This window comes from Gobio gobio (genome assembly GCF_949357685.1).
Source record: "Gobio gobio genome assembly, chromosome: 16".
In the NCBI taxonomy this organism is placed as follows: Eukaryota; Metazoa; Chordata; class Actinopteri; order Cypriniformes; family Gobionidae; genus Gobio; species Gobio gobio.
The window spans coordinates 390,626-413,118 of record NC_137109.1 but is presented as its reverse complement, the minus strand read 5'-3'; the positions used below and the strand labels follow the sequence as shown (position 1 = coordinate 413,118).

Below are 22,493 nucleotides of genomic sequence, written 5' to 3'. Positions count from 1 at the left end.
CAGTCAGTGGTGGTTGGTCAGATGACCCAGTCAGTGGTGGTTGGTCAGATGACCCAGTCAGTGGTGGTTGGTCAGATGACCCAGTCAGTGGTGGTTGGTCAGATGACCCAGTCAGTGGTGATTGGTCAGATGACTCAGTCAGTGGTGGTTGGTCAGATGACTCAGTCAGTGGTGGTTGGTCAGATGACCCAGTCAGTGGTGGTTGGTCAGATGACTCAGTCAGTGGTGATTGGTCAGATGACTCAGTCAGTGGTGGTTGGTCAGATGACCCAGTCAGTGGTGGTTGGTCAGATGACTCAGTCAGTGGTGGTTGGTCAGATGACTCAGTCAGTGGTGGTTGGTCAGATGACCCAGTCAGTGGTGGTTGGTCAGATGACCCAGTCAGTGGTGATTGGTCAGATGACCCAGTCAGTGGTGATTGGTCAGATGACCCAGTCAGTGGTGGTTGGTCAGAGGACTCAGTCAGTGGTGATTGGTCAGATGACCCAGTCAGTGGTGGTTGGTCAGATGACCCAGTCAGTGGTGATAGGTCAGATGACTCAGTCAGTGGTGATTGGTCAGATGACCCAGTCAGAAGTGATTGGTCAGATGACCCAGTCAGTTGTGGTTGGTCAGATGACTCAGTCAGTGGTGATTGCTCAGATGACCCAGTCAGTGGTGGTTGGTCAGATGACTCAGTCAGTGGTGATTGGTCAGATGACTCAGTCAGTGGTGATTGCTCAGATGACCCAGTCAGTGGTGGTTGGTCAGATGACCCAGTCAGTGGTGATTGGTCAGATGACCCAGTCAGTGGTGGTTGGTCAGATGACCCAGTCAGTGGTGATTGGTCAGATGACCCAGTCAGTGGTGATTGGTCAGATGACCCAGTCAGTGGTGATTGGTCAGATGACCCAGTCAGTGGTGGTTGGTCAGATGACTCAGTCAGTGGTGATTGGTCAGATGACCCAGTCAGTTGTGGTTGGTCAGATGACTCAGTCAGTGGTGATTGCTCAGATGACCCAGTCAGTGGTGGTTGGTCAGATGACTCAGTCAGTGGTGATTGGTCAGATGACCCAGTCAGTGGTGGTTGGTCAGATGACCCAGTCAGTGGTGATTGGTCAGATGACCCAGTCAGTGGTGGTTGGTCAGATGACTCAGTCAGTGGTGATTGGTCAGATGACCCAGTCAGTGGTGATTGCTCAGATGACCCAGTCAGTGGTGATTGGTCAGATGACCCAGTCAGTGGTGATTGGTCAGATGACCCAGTCAGTGGTGGTTGGTCAGATGACCCAGTCAGTGGTGATTGGTCAGATGACCCAGTCAGTGGTGGTTGGTCAGATGACCCAGTCAGTTGTGGTTGGTCAGATGACTCAGTCAGTGGGGATTGCTCAGATGACCCAGTCAGTGGTGATTGCTCAGATGACCCAGTCAGTGGTGATTGGTCAGATGACCCAGTCAGTGGTGATTGGTCAGATGACCCAGTCAGTGGTGGTTGGTCAGATGACCCAGTCAGTGGTGATTGGTCAGATGACTCAGTCAGTGGTGATTGGTCAGATGACTCAGTCAGTGGTGATTGGTCAGATGACCCAGTCAGTGGTGGTTGGTCAGATGACTCAGTCAGTGGTGATTGGTCAGATGACTCAGTCAGTGGTGATTGCTCAGATGACCCAGTCAGTGGTGGTTGGTCAGATGACCCAGTCAGTGGTGGTTGGTCAGATGACCCAGTCAGTGGTGGTTGGTCAGATGACTCAGTCAGTGGTGATTGGTCAGATGACCCAGTCAGTGGTGGTTGGTCAGATGACTCAGTCAGTGGTGATTGGTCAGATGACTCAGTCAGTGGTGATTGCTCAGATGACCCAGTCAGTGGTGGTTGGTCAGATGACCCAGTCAGTGGTGGTTGGTCAGATGACTCAGTCAGTGGTGATTGGTCAGATGACCCAGTCAGTGGTGGTTGGTCAGATGACTCAGTCAGTGGTGATTGGTCAGATGACTCAGTCAGTGGTGATTGCTCAGATGACCCAGTCAGTGGTGGTTGGTCAGATGACCCAGTCAGTGGTGGTTGGTCAGATGACCCAGTCAGTGGTGGTTGGTCAGATGACTCAGTCAGTGGTGATTGGTCAGATGACCCAGTCAGTGGTGGTTGGTCAGATGACTCAGTCAGTGGTGATTGGTCAGATGACTCAGTCAGTGGTGATTGCTCAGATGACCCAGTCAGTGGTGGTTGGTCAGATGACCCAGTCAGTGGTGGTTGGTCAGATGACTCAGTCAGTGGTGATTGGTCAGATGACCCAGTCAGTGGTGGTTGGTCAGATGACTCAGTCAGTGGTGGTTGGTCAGATGACTCAGTCAGTGGTGATTGGTCAGATGACTCAGTCAGTGGTGATTGGTCAGATGACCCAGTCAGTGGTGGTTGGTCAGATGACTCAGTCAGTGGTGATTGGTCAGATGACTCAGTCAGTGGTGATTGCTCAGATGACCCAGTCAGTGGTGGTTGGTCAGATGACCCAGTCAGTGGTGGTTGGTCAGATGACTCAGTCAGTGGTGGTTGCTCAGATGACCCAGTCAGTGGTGGTTGGTCAGATGACCCAGTCAGTGGTGATTGGTCAGATGACTCAGTCAGTGGTGATTGGTCAGATGACTCAGTCAGTGGTGATTGGTCAGATGACCCAGTCAGTGGTGGTTGGTCAGATGACTCAGTCAGTGGTGATTGGTCAGATGACTCAGTCAGTGGTGATTGCTCAGATGACCCAGTCAGTGGTGGTTGGTCAGATGACCCAGTCAGTGGTGGTTGGTCAGATGACCCAGTCAGTGGTGGTTGGTCAGATGACTCAAGGTGTGTTCGACATCGGCTGCGGCTGGATGCAACTGACCGGCGAGAGTAGCCGCGTGCAGGCGGGGAGGAGCTGCAAACACAGACGTGAAGTCGGACACTTTCTGCTTCCCGCGGTGACGCTCGCGCTGTGTTTGCACACTTTATCAGCTGAAGTGAAATAAATGCAATATTTGGCAATACACAGATGTTTCAGAGACATTATTGTCATGTAATACTTTATGCACTGCTTAATACAGCGTGTGTTTTTACAAGAATAAAGTTCAACATATAAGCCTACACTATCAATGAAGTGGGGTCTTTTAATCAGTTATATTTTGATAAACATGACAATATAACATCGCGACTACATGAAAGGAGGTTTTACTGTTATAAATAACAGATTTGTGCGCATTAGTGGAGCTGAAGGTTTAGAATAAACACGAAACACACGTGATCGCTGTCATGCGGTGAATCTGGCCAATCGTGGAACGGCTGTGTCGTCATCAGAGCCCGTGCAGCCTCAAGCAGTCGCTCTCGAGAAACTGCACCGGCTGTAATCGCCGGCTGCTCTCGAATCGCTCTCGCGGCACTTTGTTGACATACGTCACTGTCACGTGGCGTCGGCGCTGCCTCAATCCGGACAAAATTTCTAACCGGCATGCACTGCTTCAAGTCAGCCGCCGATCGGTCTGCGCATCGCTGGGTGAAGTCGAACAAGCCTTCAGTCAGTGGTGGTTGGTCAGATGACCCAGTCAGTGGGGATTGGTCAGATTGGTCAGTTTGGTCAGATGACCCAGTCAGTGGTGATTGGTCAGATTGGTCAGATGACCCAGTCAGTGGTGATTGGTCAGATTTGTCAGATGACCCAGTCAGTGGGGATTGGTCAGATTGGTCAGTTTGGTCAGATGACCCAGTCAGTGGTGATTGGTCAGATTGGTCAGATGACCCAGTCAGTGGTGATTGATCAGATTGGTCAGATGACCCAGTCAGTGGTGATTGGTCAGATTGGTCAGATGACCCAGTCAGTGGTAATCCAGCCCTCTGCAGAAGATGAGAGGAAAATTAATATCGTTGACACAACTTCATCAGCCAAGCCTGCAGCACTCAGCATAACTGAAGCCTCCACTCCTCGATCGCCCCCCAGTGGCCGGTCCCAGTATAGCTCATAAACCCCACCTCTCGATCGCCCCCCCGGTGGCCGGTCCCAGTATAGCTCATAAACCCCACCTCTCGATCGCCCCCCCGGTGGCCGGTCCCAGTATAGCTCATAAACCCCACCTCTCCATCGCCCCCCCGGTGGCCGGTCCCAGTATAGCTCATAAACCCCACCTCTCCATCGCCCCCCCGGTGGCCGGTCCCAGTATAGCTCATAAACCCCACCTCTCCATCGCCCCCCAGTGGCCGGTCCCAGTATAGCTAATAAACCCCACCTCTCCATCGCCCCCCAGTGGCCGGTCCCAGTATAGCTCATACACCCCACCTCTCCATCGCCCCCCGGTGGCCGGTCCCAGTATAGCTCATAAACCCCACCTCTCCATCACCCCCCAGTGGCCGGTCCCAGTATAGCTCATAAACCCCACCTCTCCATCGCCCCCCGGTGGCCGGTCCCAGTATAGCTCATAAACCCCACCCCTCCATCGCCCCCCAGTGGCCGGTCCCAGTATAGCTCATAAACCCCACCTCTCCATCGCCCCCCAGTGGCCGGTCCCAGTATAGCTCATAAACCCCACCTCTCCATCGCCCCCCGTTGGCCGGTCCCAGTATAGCTCATAAACCCCACCTCTCCATCGCCCCCCAGTGGCCGGTCCCAGTATAGCTCATAAACCCCACCTCTCCATCGCCCCCCGGTGGCCGGTCCCAGTATAGCTCATAAACCCCACCTCTCCATCGCCCCCCAGTGGCTGGTCCCAGTATAGCTCATAAACCCCACCTCTCCATCGCCCCCCGGTGGCCGGTCCCAGTATAGCTCATAAACCCCAACTCTCCATCGCCCCCCAGTGGCCGGTCCCAGTATAGCTCATAAACCCCACCCCTCCATCGCCCCCCAGTGGCCGGTCCCAGTATAGCTCATAAACCCCACCTCTCCATCGCCCCCCAGTGGCCGGTCCCAGTATAGCTCATAAACCCCACCCCTCCATCCCCCCCCAGTGGCCGGTCCCAGTATAGCTCATAAACCCCACCCCTCCATCGCCCCCCAGTGGCCGGTCCCAGTATAGCTCATAAACCCCACCTCTCCATCGCCCCCCGGTGGCCGGTCCCAGTATAGCTCATAAACCCCACCTCTCCATCGCCCCCCAGTGGCCGGTCCCAGTATAGCTCATAAACCCCACCCCTCCATCGCCCCCCAGTGGCCGGTCCCAGTATAGCTCATAAACCCCACCCCTCCATCGCCCCCCAGTGGCCGGTCCCAGTATAGCTCATAAACCCCACCCCTCCATCGCCCCCCAGTGGCCGGTCCCAGTATAGCTCATAAACCCCACCTCTCCATCGCCCCCCAGTGGCCGGTCCCAGTATAGCTCATAAACCCCACCTCTCCATCGCCCCCCAGTGGCCGGTCCCAGTATAGCTCATAAACCCCACCTCTCCATCGTCCCCCAGTGGCCGGTCCCAGTATAGCTCATAAACCCCACCTCTCCATCGCCCCCCAGTGGCCGGTCCCAGTATAGCTCATAAACCCCACCTCTCCATCGCCCCCCAGTGGCCGGTCCCAGTATAGCTCATAAACCCCACCTCTCCATCGCCCCCCAGTGGCCGGTCCCAGTATAGCTCATAAACCCCACCTCTCCATCGCCCCCCAGTGGCCGGTCCCAGTATAGCTCATAAACCCCACCTCTCCATCGTCCCCCAGTGGCCGGTCCCAGTATAGCTCATAAACCCCACTTCTCCATGTATAACAATGGACACAAGACACACTAAACAATTACATTACACTTCAAATAACTGTTTTCTAAAGATGGTTTCTGTCATTGTAGGCAGTTTTTATCACAATGATTTTATTTAAAGCTGCACCGTGTGTGCCTGCTTTGGTGAAGAGAACAAAGCTCACTGCGAGAGAGCTCGTCGTTTGCGGGAATCAGTACGCATGTGCAGACTTTGTCAAACAGTCACGCTATATTTACTCCCCTGTATATTGTGTTAGTCTCGATAGACTGATAAATGTTGATGTTTACGGTGCGAGCGTAGCCAATCATAGACATGTCTGTCCTGTAGCTCAAACAGTAGAGCGCAGCGCTAGCAACGCCAAGCCATGGGTTCGATTCCCAAGAAAAGCAAGATCTGACAAAATACCAAATGTGTACCCTGAATACGATGCAAGTCACCCTGGACAAAAGCGTCCGCCAAATGCGTAAATGTAAATGTCTGTTGAGCGCTTGAATGCAATGACTAATTGGAGGAGTTAACATAACCAGAATATACACAATCAAGACTGAATGGTTCAGCGCTTGTTCACTGACTAATTCTGCCTTCTAGTGCTAGTGCATACGCTTGACCAACGAAGAGTAGAGCATGCTATAGATTCATGATTCGGTGTAGTCAGATTGACTGAACGGTTTCCACTGTTGTAGGAGTTTATCTGAACTGAAGCATTTGACAGTTTCATGCGTTTATAAAGGGAGCGCACTCTGCTCACTTACTATATTCATAAAAGATTTGAATAATAGTATTCCTGTGCTGCGATTTAGTTGCTGTACAGATGCAATCTTTATGTAAAACGGGTCAGATTGAGTACGGAATTAAATTATTGCTGCTATCGAATATCAAGTCAAACCTTGTTTTGCAAACCTTACTCGACATATGGTGCTTTGAGTACTAGCGAGATACACATTTGTTTAATTCATAATTGTAGCCATGGCATCGTAGTACAGAAGGACCGAGTGAGACGTAACACTAAATTCTAAAGTTCCTAAAATAGAAAGAGGTATCCAGATATCAGTAGCTGAATAAAACACGAATAGAGTCAAATTAACTGGAGTAACGCAAAGACTAAAGCAAACAATTACTATATATGACCTGTTTGTTTTTATGAACTAATTTATTAATATGTAGCGCATATTTATAATGCAATAAGCAGCGGCCCCTTTATATGAGCACAGAACGCTACAGTTCTTCCTCATAGGACAGGAAGCCATGTCGAATCACGAAAGGAAGCCATTTCAACACTGGGTGCCCTGTATGATTGAGCAAATGATGTACTCTGCTGGATGACAGGCCCAAAACACTTCTGAGCTTGAAACTATGTTTTGTCAGTTTCAATTGCCTGTTGTATGTGACGAATCACAGCCGTGTCTTTGATAACATGCCCAGAGAGTCCTCCATTAAAGTGATTGTTCTGGATCTAAATGATAGATTTGCTCTCGTTAGGGAAGGAACTGTCTGTTCCCACGACAGCCCGATGAACAGAATGATAGGCTGACATGGACTTAGAACACTACTGTATGCACATTATTAACTTTATAATAGGACCAGCGATCGACCGCTACAGAACGTCCGGATCGTCAACTGAAATGTTGGCTTCAGCATCTGTGAACTCAGACATGTGTGTGTGTAAGTGACCATCTTTTATACTCTGATGATTAGGACATGATTGGTTAGGTCTGGATGTGATAAGTGACGTAACATTGAATCTTCCTGGCAGAACTTTACGCTAGAGCTTTCATTTCTGCCATGAGCTCAGTTTGGTTTAATTTTCATTTGAGGTTATTGACATTATGAAGGACTTAAAGGAAGTTAAGTAGAGATAATACAAGTGGATGAGGTCTGCGTTCATTGATTGTGATTGATAGTCTCAGTCCAGCAGAGAAGAGCACTTCATGTTGAAATGAGTGTATGCTCAGTGCAGATTTAGAGATGAAGGCATTTTCCATCATATTTTTGCCAGACATTGTTACTGGTTGAATTTAGATATGTTGTACCAAAGCAATTTAAAGGACATAACATGAGATCCATTTTGAGAAGGATTATATGAAAAGACATTTTGATCCATACGAGAACAATAAAAAATGTAATCTACACTAATTTCTTTGGTCTGGCAAAACCGTTGATTCATGTTTGAGGTGTATAACTGTCCTGACCTCGGCTGGTGAGGAGGGTTTATTCACTGGAGCTCAAGCGTTTAGCTGAAGACCCCTGGTTCAGAAGGACATTAGGGTGAGTTGAGGGGACGTCCCGTATGCCTGAGGGAGTGAGATGCGTCTGGGATTTTAAAAGGATTTTCAGTAACTGCAGCAGCACTTCCATTTCCCTTCAAATTACGCAAATTGAAATTGCGAATTGAAAATACGCCCAATTTCGCAAAAACTCCTATATATCGCAGAACCGTTTGTACGCTCGCATGAGGTGGTTTTTCAGGCAATTCAAAAAAGGGAATTTTCTGCAAAACTGCAATGGAAACAGTTATTTATGCATTTATAGGTCACCTGATACGGTGAAGCATTGCTGCCGCACAGGGCCTACATATTTTTCCACTCAATTATGTCGTAATAACGAGATCTTGTGTTGTTAAATCGACATATATTTTCTCCTAATAAGGACAGTGGCGTAACTTTAACCTAGTAATGACGGAGCCCGGTGCAGCTACAAATATCATAACTATCTATAATAGGCCTACTGTAATTGTAAAGACATATATTCAAGAAATGTATTAAAACAGAAAGACGTTGTAGTTTCAGCCTTACTCAAAGGCCGAAGAAAAAGTTACGAAAAAGTTACGCACGTCAATCCATTCCTGATGATCTTGGTTTGCTTCTTATTTATTAAATATACAGGAAATTAGTTGATGAAACATTGATCAACATTAAAACACAATTTATACAAAACGAAATTAATTTTAAAGAAAGACTTTCTAGAAAATAAAACTCAAATGAAGTGGTCAAAATCATGTCTGACCCACTCCATGTCTCCAGACTTATTGCGCATCTTATGATGTATCTTACTCATGCTGCTCACTTTTCATAATCAACATATGAAATAAAAAAAATTATATTATAGGCTAGTATTTAAACGTAGCCTATTTAGTTTCATAGTTAGGCTATGTTTTCTTTAACCCATGGCCGAGGAAGGTGTTGGCACCTTCTGATGGATTTTTTCCTTTATTACAGCGGAAACAACTCACAATACTCCATAATTTTTAGCCATACAGATAGTGCAAGACATAATTATAAACCATAAACGGTCTACTTTTATTTCTGTACACTCACAATAACAACAAAGGATTCAGGGTACAGATTATTTTGCACTCCACCCCAAACGCTGTCTTCATTTCAAAAATTTATTTTGTTTATTAAACGCAAAGTTTTTCATTTCAAAAGCATTTCTAAATTCAGTTCATATTTCCAACAAACTAAATTTCAAGCCAAAATAACGAAGTGGTACAAAAATAACCTTTGAGTTACCACCATCAAATTCGGCATGTGGCAATGCGTCACCATAACCTGGCGTGCGTAAAAGTCAATCATTCTTTACAGATGGTGCGGTGTGTTTGGACAGAAGACGAGGCAGAGTTCTTTATTAATCTCAATGTAATTCTAGTCAATAGAATTACAGGCATACTGGACTCTAAACACAGAAATGCCACATTATCATGAAGAGGTATAAGCAGATCTGAGGGAGAAACACACACACACACCTCACGTGTAAGGGGTTTTCCTTGCCATCAATGCTTGCATAACACACACGTCTCCTTCCATTAATAATAATGGCGTGCGGTGGATGGGATATACATAAACCTACCAACATACGTGGCGTCATTTCTGGAATGACCTATCGCGAGAGGAAAAAAATAAGTTTCAGTCGCATAACTGCTGCTAATGGAAACACCGTCATTTCGCAATAGTTTTTTATCGACATTTAGAAAATATTGCAAAAGTTTTACGCAAATCTGTAATGGAAACGCGGCTCGAGTGTAAACTCCACATTCAGACTTGGCCCCTCCTCGTGGGCGGAGCACACCAGAAGCCACACCCCTTGTCCTGATATGATATGACATCAGTTACACACTCAGCTCATGTGTTTGACTGTGTCCTCTGCTCATCTATACTGGACAAACATTCATTCCTTAAATCATAGCTGCTGTTTAAAAACATAAAATAGCTCAGATAAATAACTTTTATTTTGACTTTATGGCAAATTATATAAGTAAAATAAATAGAATAGAAAAATGCCTCTTAGTGCCCATTTGAATTAATATTTACTTCCTTGTATTGCTTTTAAGAGACACATCACTGTGTTTTATGAACTTTTTTTAACTTTATTTTGTTTTATCCAGTCATAAAACATCATTCAGTATCATCATTAATAACTTACGCTTAAAAAGAACTGATCACCATATCATAACAAAACAACAACACAGTCTGCTCAAATAAGGCATGATGACCAGACTAAAGGGTTGTTTGTGAAGAATGATATTACAACATAACGGAGGTCACACACACACACACACACACACACACACACACACACACACACACACACACACACACACACACACACACACACACACACACACACTGCCCCTAAACCTAGCCCTCACAGGAGACTGTGCAGTTCACTTTCTGTGAAAAAAAACTCATTCTGTGATTTATAAGCATTTTGAAAAGTGAGGACATGGGGAACGTCCTCATATTTCACCCTCTTTTTGTAATACCCATGTCATTATACACATTTGTGTCCTGATATTTCACAAAAACATGCCCACACTGTACATGTCTGACAAGACTGAAGGCATTAGATGTCAAAAACAGATTCATTCAGAATATTCAAAACAATCATGTGCTAAGAACTTAACAGAAATCAGACTGAAAGAATAAATCTCTGAGATATATCAGTTTCATAAATAAATCAATAGCCCTGTGCTGTACAGTCAGTATTATGAATGCCATAAAGCACAACTGTCTGGAATCATAGCTGTCTGGCTCTCGTAGAAATCAATATCAGTGTAAGTTATGAGCCATTAGCTAAAGTGAGAGATGTGTACAGTGCTGGAATATTCACAGCCTCCAGTCAGTGTGTCTGCTGTAATTATATAGAGATATAATGGAGAATTGTATATATTTTGTTAAATGAATGCCTTGGAAACGGTAAAGCAAAGCGAAAGTAACATGTCTCAGAGAATGCTGGCGTTATTTGTCATCACAAGCTCAGATCGGGCAGCACTCAGAGAGAAATAGCAGAAGTGGGAGTATAAAACACTGCCGAACGCGGTTCACTCCCCCACAGGAAACTACACACACACACACACACACACACACACAACTGCCAGGACACTACAGAAATACTGTTTTAAACACAGGGGGGATCAAAACTGTCCCAAAGGTGAAGCGTTTCCATGAGTGAGAAGATGGAGTGAGCAGATCTAGAGAAACAGGGAGTTTGAGATCACATGTTCAGAGAGGACGACCACTTAAGGTAAGACACGCTCCTTTCCTGGGTGTAGCTCATTATCACCCGCTAAACCTTGATAACTGTGACCGATCCTAAACCTTGACTGGGTTATGAATGTGAATATGGTGCGTTGACATGCTTTCAAAACTCAATGCGACTGAACTGCCCATCCGACACTGGACATTAGTTCATCTTTCACTCTTAACACACACTCGCTCTCTCTCTTTGAGCTCAAGCTGAATGTCTGAACGTCAACGCTAGAGAATATCACTGCTATTAATCCGCAGATTTAGCCAAATGTGTCAACAAATACAACAATATATTCAAAGATCTTTTCAGTGTCTTTCTTTCTCAATGTAACTTTTACCCTGTTAACCTTTCACATGGACAGCTATTTCAACACTGCTTATAACATATTATTTTCATCAGATTCGTAACTGTAATATTGGTGCTGGATCCGACTGGTTTGGCTGTGTGTGTTTGTAGAGTTTCACATGTAATTCTGAGAAAGTCAGGTGGGATGTTCCTTTGAAGTGTGCTCAGTGCACACGCGTGAACACGGAAAGTCCCACACGGAGATAGATGACACGGTCTCATGGTGAAGCACATCACCCACAAACCAACACACACGCACAGCAGCAGAGCTCCACAGAAGAGTTGCAGGACTTGCACTGAATAACTGAGACCAAAGAAAGAGGAAAAGTGCTTGCGTTTGCCCTCGGGGTGTTGCACGGTGTGGATACGCAAGTGTTTTGCCTAATATGAAAAACAATCCTCTCTGAAAACACAGACACCTCTATAGATGATCTGAATCTGCTGGTCAGGGATGCAAATTCTGTGTTCAGACTATTTTCCTATGGGATTAAACGAGCCCCAAAACTGTTTACAAATATATGAAGTTCAGGAGGAGCACGTTCCTGAGTTTATCAAGCTTCTCAAAGTGCCATTTTAGTCCAAAGTGCTGAGAATTCACGAGGTTTACTCCAAGTATAAAAGCAAGTGATCAAATGTCTGAAAGCCAAGGATCCCTCTTACTCTCCCGGTGATTTAAGAGCTCTCTCGTGGTCAGGAGTTGGGCTTGTGACGCCACTGAGGAGACAGAGATTGGGGAGAATGGTTTTGAGATGTTTGACGATGAGCACTTAAACGGTATCGTTCGGACAGCTCTGGTTAATGTTGGGCTGAACCTAATGTTGGCCTTTTATAACATGTCTTGCTAGCGTTTGTGGCAGTGTCTTGAATCATCTGGCACTTCAGATTCACTTAAAGTACGACTGAGATGCTTGAAAACTAACTTTTTTTACTCTCAAGTCAACTCTTAGCAGTGTTGTGAGTAATTCTCAGAGGCTTGATAAATACAGGCCCTGATAATTAAAGCCAATCACACAGGTGGAGCTCATTTAGTTCATCCACTCAGCCAACAGACTAAAGGTCCACACACAGCAGACTTCCCTCGGTCCGTTGAGTTTATCAGCATCCCTCCACCTCCCCATCTCTAATCGGACATCAACACAACCCATAACACAATGCAGTCTAATTCTAGTCTATTTCTAGCACATATTCAGGCCAAAGTTCCTCCCCGGACGGCACGCCAAACACACACAATCTTTCCTCTATTTCATTTGATGTAAGAGAGCAGATGCATCTGTCAACAACCAAATCCCATTCAACTTTTATCTGCATAATTCACAACCAATGTGCGATGGTTTGCCCACATGCTTTATCTCGTGGATCTGGTTCATTAACGTCTTCTCTGAGCTCATGTGGGCTATGAGACGTTCTTTCCGTGGTGTTCATCATGTCAAACCCACACACAAACGGCTACCAATGAATAATCCCCAGAGCTCGGCCTCTTCATCTCCATTTGACAAACTCAAACTAATGCTTTTCAAATCGTGTCTGCAGAATTTCGGATTTTGTACAGAGGCATATTTGTAAATACAAATGTTGTATTTTGAATCAATGTATGGTAATTTGTGAAAGTAACATGTCTCCACACACTCCTCTTGAAGTGTGTGTGCAGTGTTGTGCTTTCAAATATGATTATGACATGTTTGCAGCTGATCCGTGGTTGTATACCACACACACCTTTATTCATTATTTCTATTTCAAATGCAGAAGCTGCTCAAGCAAATGGCAAACATTTAAACATATGTTAAAATAACAACCATTTTAAATTAAAATTCACAACTGGCAGAATTAGCAGACTCTCTGTTTAGCACCAAGGCAAATTCAGTTCATTTATTGATGTTTTGATCAAACTTGCATTAAGCCGTGTTTCCACCGCGGGACCTTTCCCCAGGAGTGAGGGACTCTGGGGTGGTTTCGACCGCAGGGTCTACATGAAGTTCCAGGTAAAGATTTCCCCCTCAAAACGGCCCTGCTCATGAGGTAGTGCTTTTCAAATTTCAGGAGCGTTCAGGCGTGGGAAAAGGGCGCTGAACGTGCTGATTGGTCAACATTTTATTTCAACCTCGGTGCGTGCAGTAAGAGCTGTTTGCTATTCAAATCAAGGACCCTGATAAGGGTTAATTACACTTTCATTTTAAATATCTGTGGAGGAGCTCTGACCATTTGAAAGCTTAGAGTCTCTACTTTCTGGAGACATGCATCACTTTGGCTTTTGTTTTACACAGAGTCACTTATTTACACTAAATTACTCTGGGACCATTTCCTCCTGGATTTTGCCTCCCCAAATTGAAAAGCTTCCCATACACTATTGCAGCTCAGACAACTTATACTTACACTTTTATCACTTTTAGCAGTGGTTTCACGAAACTTCAAAGGGTTTCCTGTAAAATGACCAAAATTTCCAGCGTACACCTGGCGTACACCCAAAACCACGGTGACTTTGAGATTTATCAATATGGAGGTTGGCGTACGGCTCAAATCCTACGCCAGCTCAGGAGGTGGTGTACGCACGTTTTGAGTTAGTGCGAAAATGCGCAGAAAAACTATTCCTAACACCACAAAACGCACTGACAGAGATATGCTATATTATGACCCACTGTAAAAAAACAACAACAACAACATAGTAATTATAAACTTCAGTGTTTATTTTTGTGCAACATGGACTTCAATGTTTAATTTGTGTGACTTTACCAAAGCATTTGATTTGTAGGCATATGTATTCCTCCAGTTGCGAGCCTGTGCGCTTTACCGGACGGTTCAGGGTTAGACTGGGACTGAAAATAATTCAGACTGACAAAATAATAAAAATGACATTCTTCTTCTTTTAAATAATAATAATAAAATAAATAATAATAATAACGACATTCTTCTTCTAAGTAACAATAAGCGTCATTAATAATAAAAATGATAATAATAATAATAAGAAGAAGAATCTTACAAATTGTCATGCAATTATTAATGTGAATGAATGGTACTCCACATCACATCATCATCCCTATTGTACACCCCAATACATGTGACGTGATACGAAATTAAAAGCTAATTGTTTCAAAACATGTGCTGTAAAATAATGCAGGTAATTTCTCATCCAAACAGCTATTTAAACTGGATTTCCACTGTACACCAATTGTCAATGATGGCTGCTCTGGCTCCTCTTCAGTGCCGAGACGCGCCTCTTTGTGGCGATCTTTACATCTGACCACTTTTTTTTCACCTACAATAAACAAGAAAACTCATACTTAACTTGATCACTATTGGTCTATATTAAGCAATAAAATATTACCTCTGCTGGAGTGCGCTTCTCAACCCCCACACTATTAACAGTACTCGTAATTTGGGTCCATATTTTGTTTTGTGGGCGCCTTTAATCCCACTCTTTAAACTCCCAAATAAAACAATTTTGTTTTTTCCACTTCCCTGGTGATGGTCTCGATCTCCACGTCAGAGAAGTTTCGCTTCTTTGTCGTCTTCCGAGTGTCCATGGCGTAAAATGAGGGCGTGGGGGAGGCAGAGGCTTGAATATATAGGGGCGTGTTGTTCTAATGATGATAGTTTTCAGCCGCGGCATTTATCAAGGGCAGGTTTTGCGTACACCTGGATTTCAGAGGTGCGCACAGCTTCAAAAATCAGGCGGTGAGAGGAGTGTAAGCATAATCTTACGCTAACATATACGCCCGTTTCTACGCAAGATTGATAAATGAGGGCCAATGTGTGTGTGTATGGGAAGCTTTTCAATGTGGATAAGCCAAATCCAGGTGGAAATCCCCCAAAATTGTCCCAGAGCTTAAAAGGTACAAAAATAGAACCGATGGACCAACGACGAGGTTCAGGCTTTATTAGGCTTATATCAGTCCTTCCAGAAAAATGCCACCTTTTTGTGATTTTTGCGGGCAAAAATCCTTGATTATGCAGCACGTTTTCTTAAAAAATGCAATGGAAAATGCGGGATATTTATGCAATTTTATGCAATGAAATTGCGAGAACTTGCAAAAATTGCGGTTTGATGAAAAAGAGAAAAAAAGCACTACATCACAGAAAGTGCTGGGAATATTTAAGTTCTCATCTTGTTTTATGGAAGACCTTAATAAACACATGGCTCAAATTTACAAAACATTGAGTCAAACAAGTCCGTAGCTTTACAAAAGGAATATGCTACAACTTCTGAAAAAATGAATAAATAACTTCCTGTTTTACAGAGGTAGCTACAAAACAGACATTTGAGTGCTTCCAATGCAAGAAGTGCAATCTCTTAAAGGGTTAGTTCACCCAAAAATGTAAATTGTGTCATTAATGACTGACCCTCATGTGGTTGACACCCGTCAGACCTCCGTTCATCTTCAGACACAAATGAAGATATTTTAGTGTAAATCTGATGCTCTGAAAGGCCTCCATTGGCTCAATGCACTTTACACTCTCAAGACCCTTAAAAGACACTAAAGACGTCATTACAAAGTCCATCTCACTACAGTGGCTCTACAATAACTTTATGGAGTGACGAGAATAGTTTCTGTGCGCAAAAAAACCCTAAATAACGACTTATATAGTGATGACGATTTCAAAACACTGCCTCATGAAGCTTCGAAGCGTTATGAATCAGCGAGTCGATTCATGATTCGGATCGCGTGTCAAACTGCTGAAATACGTGGCTGAATCCGAAATCGCCCCCTATACCCTTAAATAGGGTGCTATTTGAGGGGACAGCCATTTGTAGTGGTGTCCGAAACCATAGTTGACGTTATTGAGTGCACTCATTCAATCCCACTTTGCACCGCAATACCGAGTGTACAACTGTCCGAATTCGCTCACTTGTTTTCATTCACTCCTTCAAGTGAACCGTATCAGTGGACTAAAGTAGGGAATAGTGATTGAGGTTTTAGGGGGCGATTTCGGATTCAGCCTGTGACTTTGGCGATCCAAACCGCTGAATCGACTCACTGATTCATAACGCTTCGAAGCTTCATGAGGCCGTGTTTTGAAATCGGTCAACACACCGGGAAACTGCTTTGCTTTGGTCTTTTGCTGTTATTTTTGTTGGCAGATGTGAATTTGCGTGCTACATCATGGTTTCAGCGATATCTATGGTTTCAGTGATATCTATAGTTTCAGCGATATCTGTGGTTTCAGCGATATCTGTGGTTTCAGCGATATCTATAGTTTCAGCGATATCTATGGTTTCAGCGATATCTGTGGTTTCAGCGATATCTATGGTTTCAGCGATATCTATGGTTTCAGCGATATCTATGGTTTTAGCGATATCTATGGTTTCAGCGATATCTATGGTTTCAGCGATATCTATGGTTTCAGCGATATCTATGGTTTCTGCGATATCTGTGGTTTCAGCGATATCTATAGTTTCAGCGATATCTATGGTTTCAGCGATATCTGTGGTTTCAGCGATATCTATAGTTTCAGCGATATCTATGGTTTCAGCGATATCTATGGTTTTAGCGATATCTATGGTTTCAGCGATATCTATGGTTTCAGCGATATCTATGGTTTCAGCGATATCTATGGTTTCAGCGATATCTATGGTTTCAGCGATATCTGTGGTTTCAGCGATATCTGTGGTTTCAGCGATATCTATGGTTTCAGCGATATCTATGGTTTCTCCACGGGGTTTGCAGCTTTTCGATGACGTTCACGTCGGGTAATTACATCACTTCAAATGTTCCCATGGCAATAGGGGGAAATGGTGGCTCGTGTGAAGTAAACGAACATTTTTCAACTTTATGCTAATATATATGACTTTTTTGCAACAAAAATGCGGGGATTATCATGCTAGCCCCGCATATTTTGCACGTGGAAATAGACTATTTATGCGGCGAAAGTGCCGCGTATTTGACAAAATGCAGCCCCCGCATAAATATGTGGACTTTGGCTGATTATGCATTAAATCATGCGATCGCATAATCACGTTTTTCTGGAGGGACTGTTATATGCGGAGGACTAAACCCAGTGGAACTGTAAAGTGGCGCACAGTCCTGCGTCACCGGACTAATCTTCACGGTACTTTAGACCGATAGAAACGCAGCAGGTCTGGGGGAACAAGAGTTCCTGGGACAAATTGTTCCGGGTAATTTTGGTGGAAACAAGGCTTAAGACACAGAATAGATGAAGTTACCGTTTGCCAAAAGCGTTCAGTAGCCCCAGAACAGAGCGGTTGTATCAGTACTCCCTTCATTCATTCATCTGTAAAGGGGTTCAGATGAAACCCAGGGATTTACACGAATAATGATGATCATTTATTAAACAGGGAAGCAAGAGGAGAAGAATTGGCGTAGCTGCCAAAGATGATCATATTATTTTTCATCAGATATAATTGCAGTGAGATTATGAGAAACATCATGTGAATGCTTGGCTAAAGAGACGTGTCTTTAATCTAGATTTCACAAGTTCGTGTGCCCATATAATCTTAGTGAAAGTGGTAAACAGATTTGGCTTGCTGTCTGCTAGAGAGGGGCTCGGAGAGGATATTCTACCCGAGCTCCGATTGCCCCCCTATAACAGGCAAAATTGTACAAAAGGAGGAGCAGGGGAGGAGGAGGGATGCTGCAGGAACTAAAAATGGGAAGAGGTAAGCTGCTGGTTTTATACCTTGGTATTAATTGGAAGATTAGATGGGCATACTCCTCCCGAAATTACGTTTAATAACTTCACTTAACTCACACACAAATCAAATGGTGACTTCAGAGTTGCTGCAGGTTTCACCAAGTCAAATTTAAGACTTTTTAAGACATTTTTAAGACCATTATGAATTAAATTTAAGACCTGTAAAGGAAATGCAGTCACAAAATGACTTGCAACGTAAATTAATTTATTCAAATTGAACAAATCGATAAATTTGCTCTTCAAATAGGCAGTGGAAACATAGGCCCTAGGTTTGTTTGTAAGCACTTCAATCCACACCCGATGGTCTTGGTTTGCTTCTTATTTATTATATCCAGGCAATTGTTTGATTAAACATTGATTAAAATTAAGATACAATTTATACAAAACAACATTCACATGTCTGACCCCTCCATGCCTCCCGACATATTGCGTATTTTACTCATGCTGTTCAGTGTTCACTTTTCATATCCAAAATAGATTAAATAAAAAAATAGCATTATAATATTTAAACATAAATATGAACCTAAATGTGTTTTCTTTAATGGCTACGTCACATCGTTAAAACGTAGCCAACCTTGTATTTCCTGGATTCGGGACAACTGCTTTGATTTCGGGACACCCTAGATTCAGGCCCACTGTCACATCAGCGGGGTCTATCAAAAACAGGGATTAAAATGTTGTTTCATCTTTGGTTCATTCCTGAGGTCACTGGTTAGAATGAAACAGAATCATGTCCATTATCCTTTTATAATGACACTAGATCTTTTAAAGCTGCTTGAAGAAGAGAGACTAGCAAGCCTTGTGGTTTTTCACAGAGCAGGTGTGACTCAGAAAATCCGCCAATGAACACACGCATGTCACCTGATGCACAAATGCACATCTTGTTGCACACACAAATTATGACGCATTAATACAAAACGTTTTGCATGTCTCCATCTGTACAAATCTCTTCACATTGATTCAATTCTGAATTTCGCAGACAAAAGTTGAACAGAATTTGGTTGTGGATGATAAGAAACAAGTTCATGGGTAATTGTGTGCATGTGTTTGAGACTAACTTCATCCCATTTATCCAATGTTAGACTATAGGAATGCTTTACTGTATCTAACTTGAGCCGTCTCTGCTGTGTTTCAGAATGGGACATCTCTCCTGTGAGAAGGAACAATGTCAGAGGACTATTTCTGGGATTTCTTAAATGACCTCATTCTGCTAAGGGATTTTTGTGTTTACTGGACTCTGGATGCCGAGAGTTGTCTTTGCCATCCTAAAACTACAGTGCCATGCCAAGCTGAATAAAAGATCAACATTCATATAGTCAACAGGAAGACTCTTGGATTGCAGTTAAATGAGGAAAAGATGAATGTCAGCAACTTCTCGTGCAATAACACTAATGATGGCCAAATACGAGAATATCAGCACCGGATCTATGCAGTCTTCTACACCGTGATTCTGGTTCCCGGACTGATCGGCAATGTCCTAGCGCTCTGGGTTTTTTATGCCTACATAAAGGAAACAAAGAAGGCTGTGATTTTCATGATCAACCTGGCCATCGCTGACCTGCTGCAGGTGTTATCGCTGCCTCTGCGCGTTTACTACTATTTGAACAATTCATGGCCTTTTGGTAGTCTCGCTTGCATGCTCTGTTTCTACGTGAAATACGTCAATATGTACGCCAGCATCTACTTCCTGGCCTGCATCAGCGTGAGACGCTGTCACCTCATCATCCAGCCGCTGCACTATGGCGGCTCAAAGAGACGGCGGGACCGCAGCTGGTGTTTAGTCGGGTGGTTTGTGGTGTGTTTGGGATGTCTGCCGTTCCCTCTTCTACGGAAAAACGGCAATGCAACTTGCTGCTTCTCCGAGCTACCCATGATGCAACTCAGCAAAGAACTAGGAGTGTCCCTTGTGACCTTTGCAGAAATTGCAGGTTTTCTTCTCCCACTGGCTGTAGTGGTCATCTGCACGTGGCTGACCGCGGCGAGTCTGCGTGAGAAAACCTGCGTACTGCAGGACACCGGAGAAAAGCACAAGGCCTTCAAGATGGTGTTGAGCTGTGCTACCGTGTTCCTGGTTTGTTTTGTGCCCTATCACATTACGTTCCCTTTGGACTTTTTGACCAAATCAAACGGTAATGTTAGTCCTGCATTCAAGTTGGCAGTCCTCCACGCTCATCCGATTACCCTGTGTCTAGCGAGTCTGAACTGCTGCCTGGACCCAGTGATGTACTACTTCACCACCGATGAGTTCAAGCGCCGTCTGTCCAGGCCAGAATTGCAAGAAAGCTTGCATTTACACCTCAGAGGTTCTCGCTCCACAGATCGTGATGCGCGGTCTCAATCAGACGAATAGAGTCCGGACAGAGACTGCACAGGAGCATCAACTCTCTGTGTACAACTGAGGAACTCCAAACAGAAATGTGATTGTTCAAACTGCAGAATATTTATAAAACTCAGCTGTGAATTGATATTATTTTTATTGATATAAGCCATGATAATTTCACAAATAAATCGTGTTCTGCTTATGAAGTTCAGGGAATGGGCAAATATATTTTAAAATGTGATCTATTCATATGATGACAAGTTGAATATGCTGATTTGGTGTAAACTGCTCAAGTAACATTACGTATCACAGGTGAGTGCTTCATATTTTTGTAGAAACGTTTATTTTCAGGATTCTTTGATAAATAGAAAGAATTTATTTGAAATATGTGTGTGTGTGTGTGTGTGTGTGTGTGTGTGTGTGTGTGTGTGTGTGTGTGTGTGTGTGTGTGTGTGTGTGTGTGTGTGTGTGTGTGTGTGTGTGTGTGTGTGTGTGTGTGTGTGTGTGTGTGTGTGTGTGTGTGTGTGTGTGTAACAATGTAAATGTCTTTATTATTCAAGTAAGATAAGCTGGAAGAAAACAAAACTGCCGGTTTTTCGCATTTTGTGGAAAGATAGCATAATCGCATACGTCACGGCTTTAAAAAATGCTAGATCTGTTTATTTCTCGACTCTCTTAGAAGATAACAAACACAACCCTAGGTATTTATTTGATACAGTGGCTAAATTAACAAGAAATAAAGCTTCAATTTCTGAAAAATCGCAACTTGATCCTACAGAATTAGTCGATTACAGGCCAATCTCAAATCTACCCTTTCTGTCAAAAATACTTGAAAAGGCAGTGTCTTCACAATTATGTTCCTTTTTAGAAAGAAATGGTATCTGTGGATATTTCCAGTCAGGATTTAGACCGTATCATAGTACAGAGACTGCTCTCATCAGAGTTACAAATGATTTACTCTTATCATCCAATCGTGGTTGTATCTCTCTATTAGTGTAACTCGATCTTAGCGCTGCATTTGATACTATCAACCACAACATTCTTTTGAATAGACTCGAAAACTATATTTGGCATTAGTGGAACTGCATTGGCATGGTTTAACTCCTTTGCAGTCAAAGATCGCAGATGGCCCCAGATTACTGTCGTTCAACATTCACTGCTCAATAAAACATCACACACTAATTTCATCTGGACAAACTCAGTATCATTAGACAGATTAAAGACTCCAGCTTCGATATTTGACCACGGTTTAAGATAAAACTGGGTTGTAGTGACATTAATTTCTTAATTTATGTCAGGAGTGCAAAATAACAGATCTGTAATGAACAATATTTTGAATGGAATATCACACGCAAATTAATTCTCTCTTCTGCAGTCTCAGTTCAGTTGTGTCCACACAGCTCACAAATAACAGATTTCAGTTCAGCTCTCGTGCACATATTTGGAGAAATATTGATTTATTATCATGTTTGCAAAATATTTCGTCATACAGAATACCATTTCTATTAATTTCTCACTGAATTATCCGATCTCCATTCAGCTGAAACATGTACACAGCTCTCTCTGTGTCTCCTCTTCCTGATTTGCGTCAGATATGAGTCATCATGTGCTCATTCGTCCTCTACTGCTGTCAATCATCTCACCTGATCCTGCCCTCTGCATGACGCTCTTCTGTGTTTACACTTCCTCATTCTGTCTCTGTGAAGAACAAACCAATTCTACATTTCTACGCGTGAACTAAGAAGCTAATAAACACACGATTACTATGGCATAAGGTTTTTGTGTGATTTTTCATGTGATTTTATATCAATAATGGATGTCTACATTATAACTGCTAGCAGGTATATATCGATGAGCTCCATATAAAATGCTAAATATAACATGTTTTAACATCACCATATGAATGAAATCCCCATTATATCGAGACAGGAAGCTAATACAAACACGCGATGGTGCTCTAAGTGACATTTTGAGTGAATATGT

At 43.7% G+C, this 22,493-nt stretch overlaps 1 protein-coding gene across 1 annotated transcript; it reads left to right on the top strand.

The window, feature by feature from the left end:
- Window positions 1–11,013: 11,013 nt before the first annotated feature.
- On the top strand, window positions 11,014–22,280 carry gpr174 (G protein-coupled receptor 174). The gene is made up of 2 exons (XM_079839118.1): window positions 11,014–11,194; window positions 19,326–22,280. The coding sequence occupies exon 2, from the start codon at window positions 19,548–19,550 to the stop codon at window positions 20,538–20,540; it is 993 nt and encodes a 330-aa protein (XP_079695244.1). The 5' UTR covers window positions 11,014–11,194; window positions 19,326–19,547; the 3' UTR covers window positions 20,541–22,280.
- The last annotated feature ends 213 nt before the right edge of the window (window positions 22,281–22,493 follow it).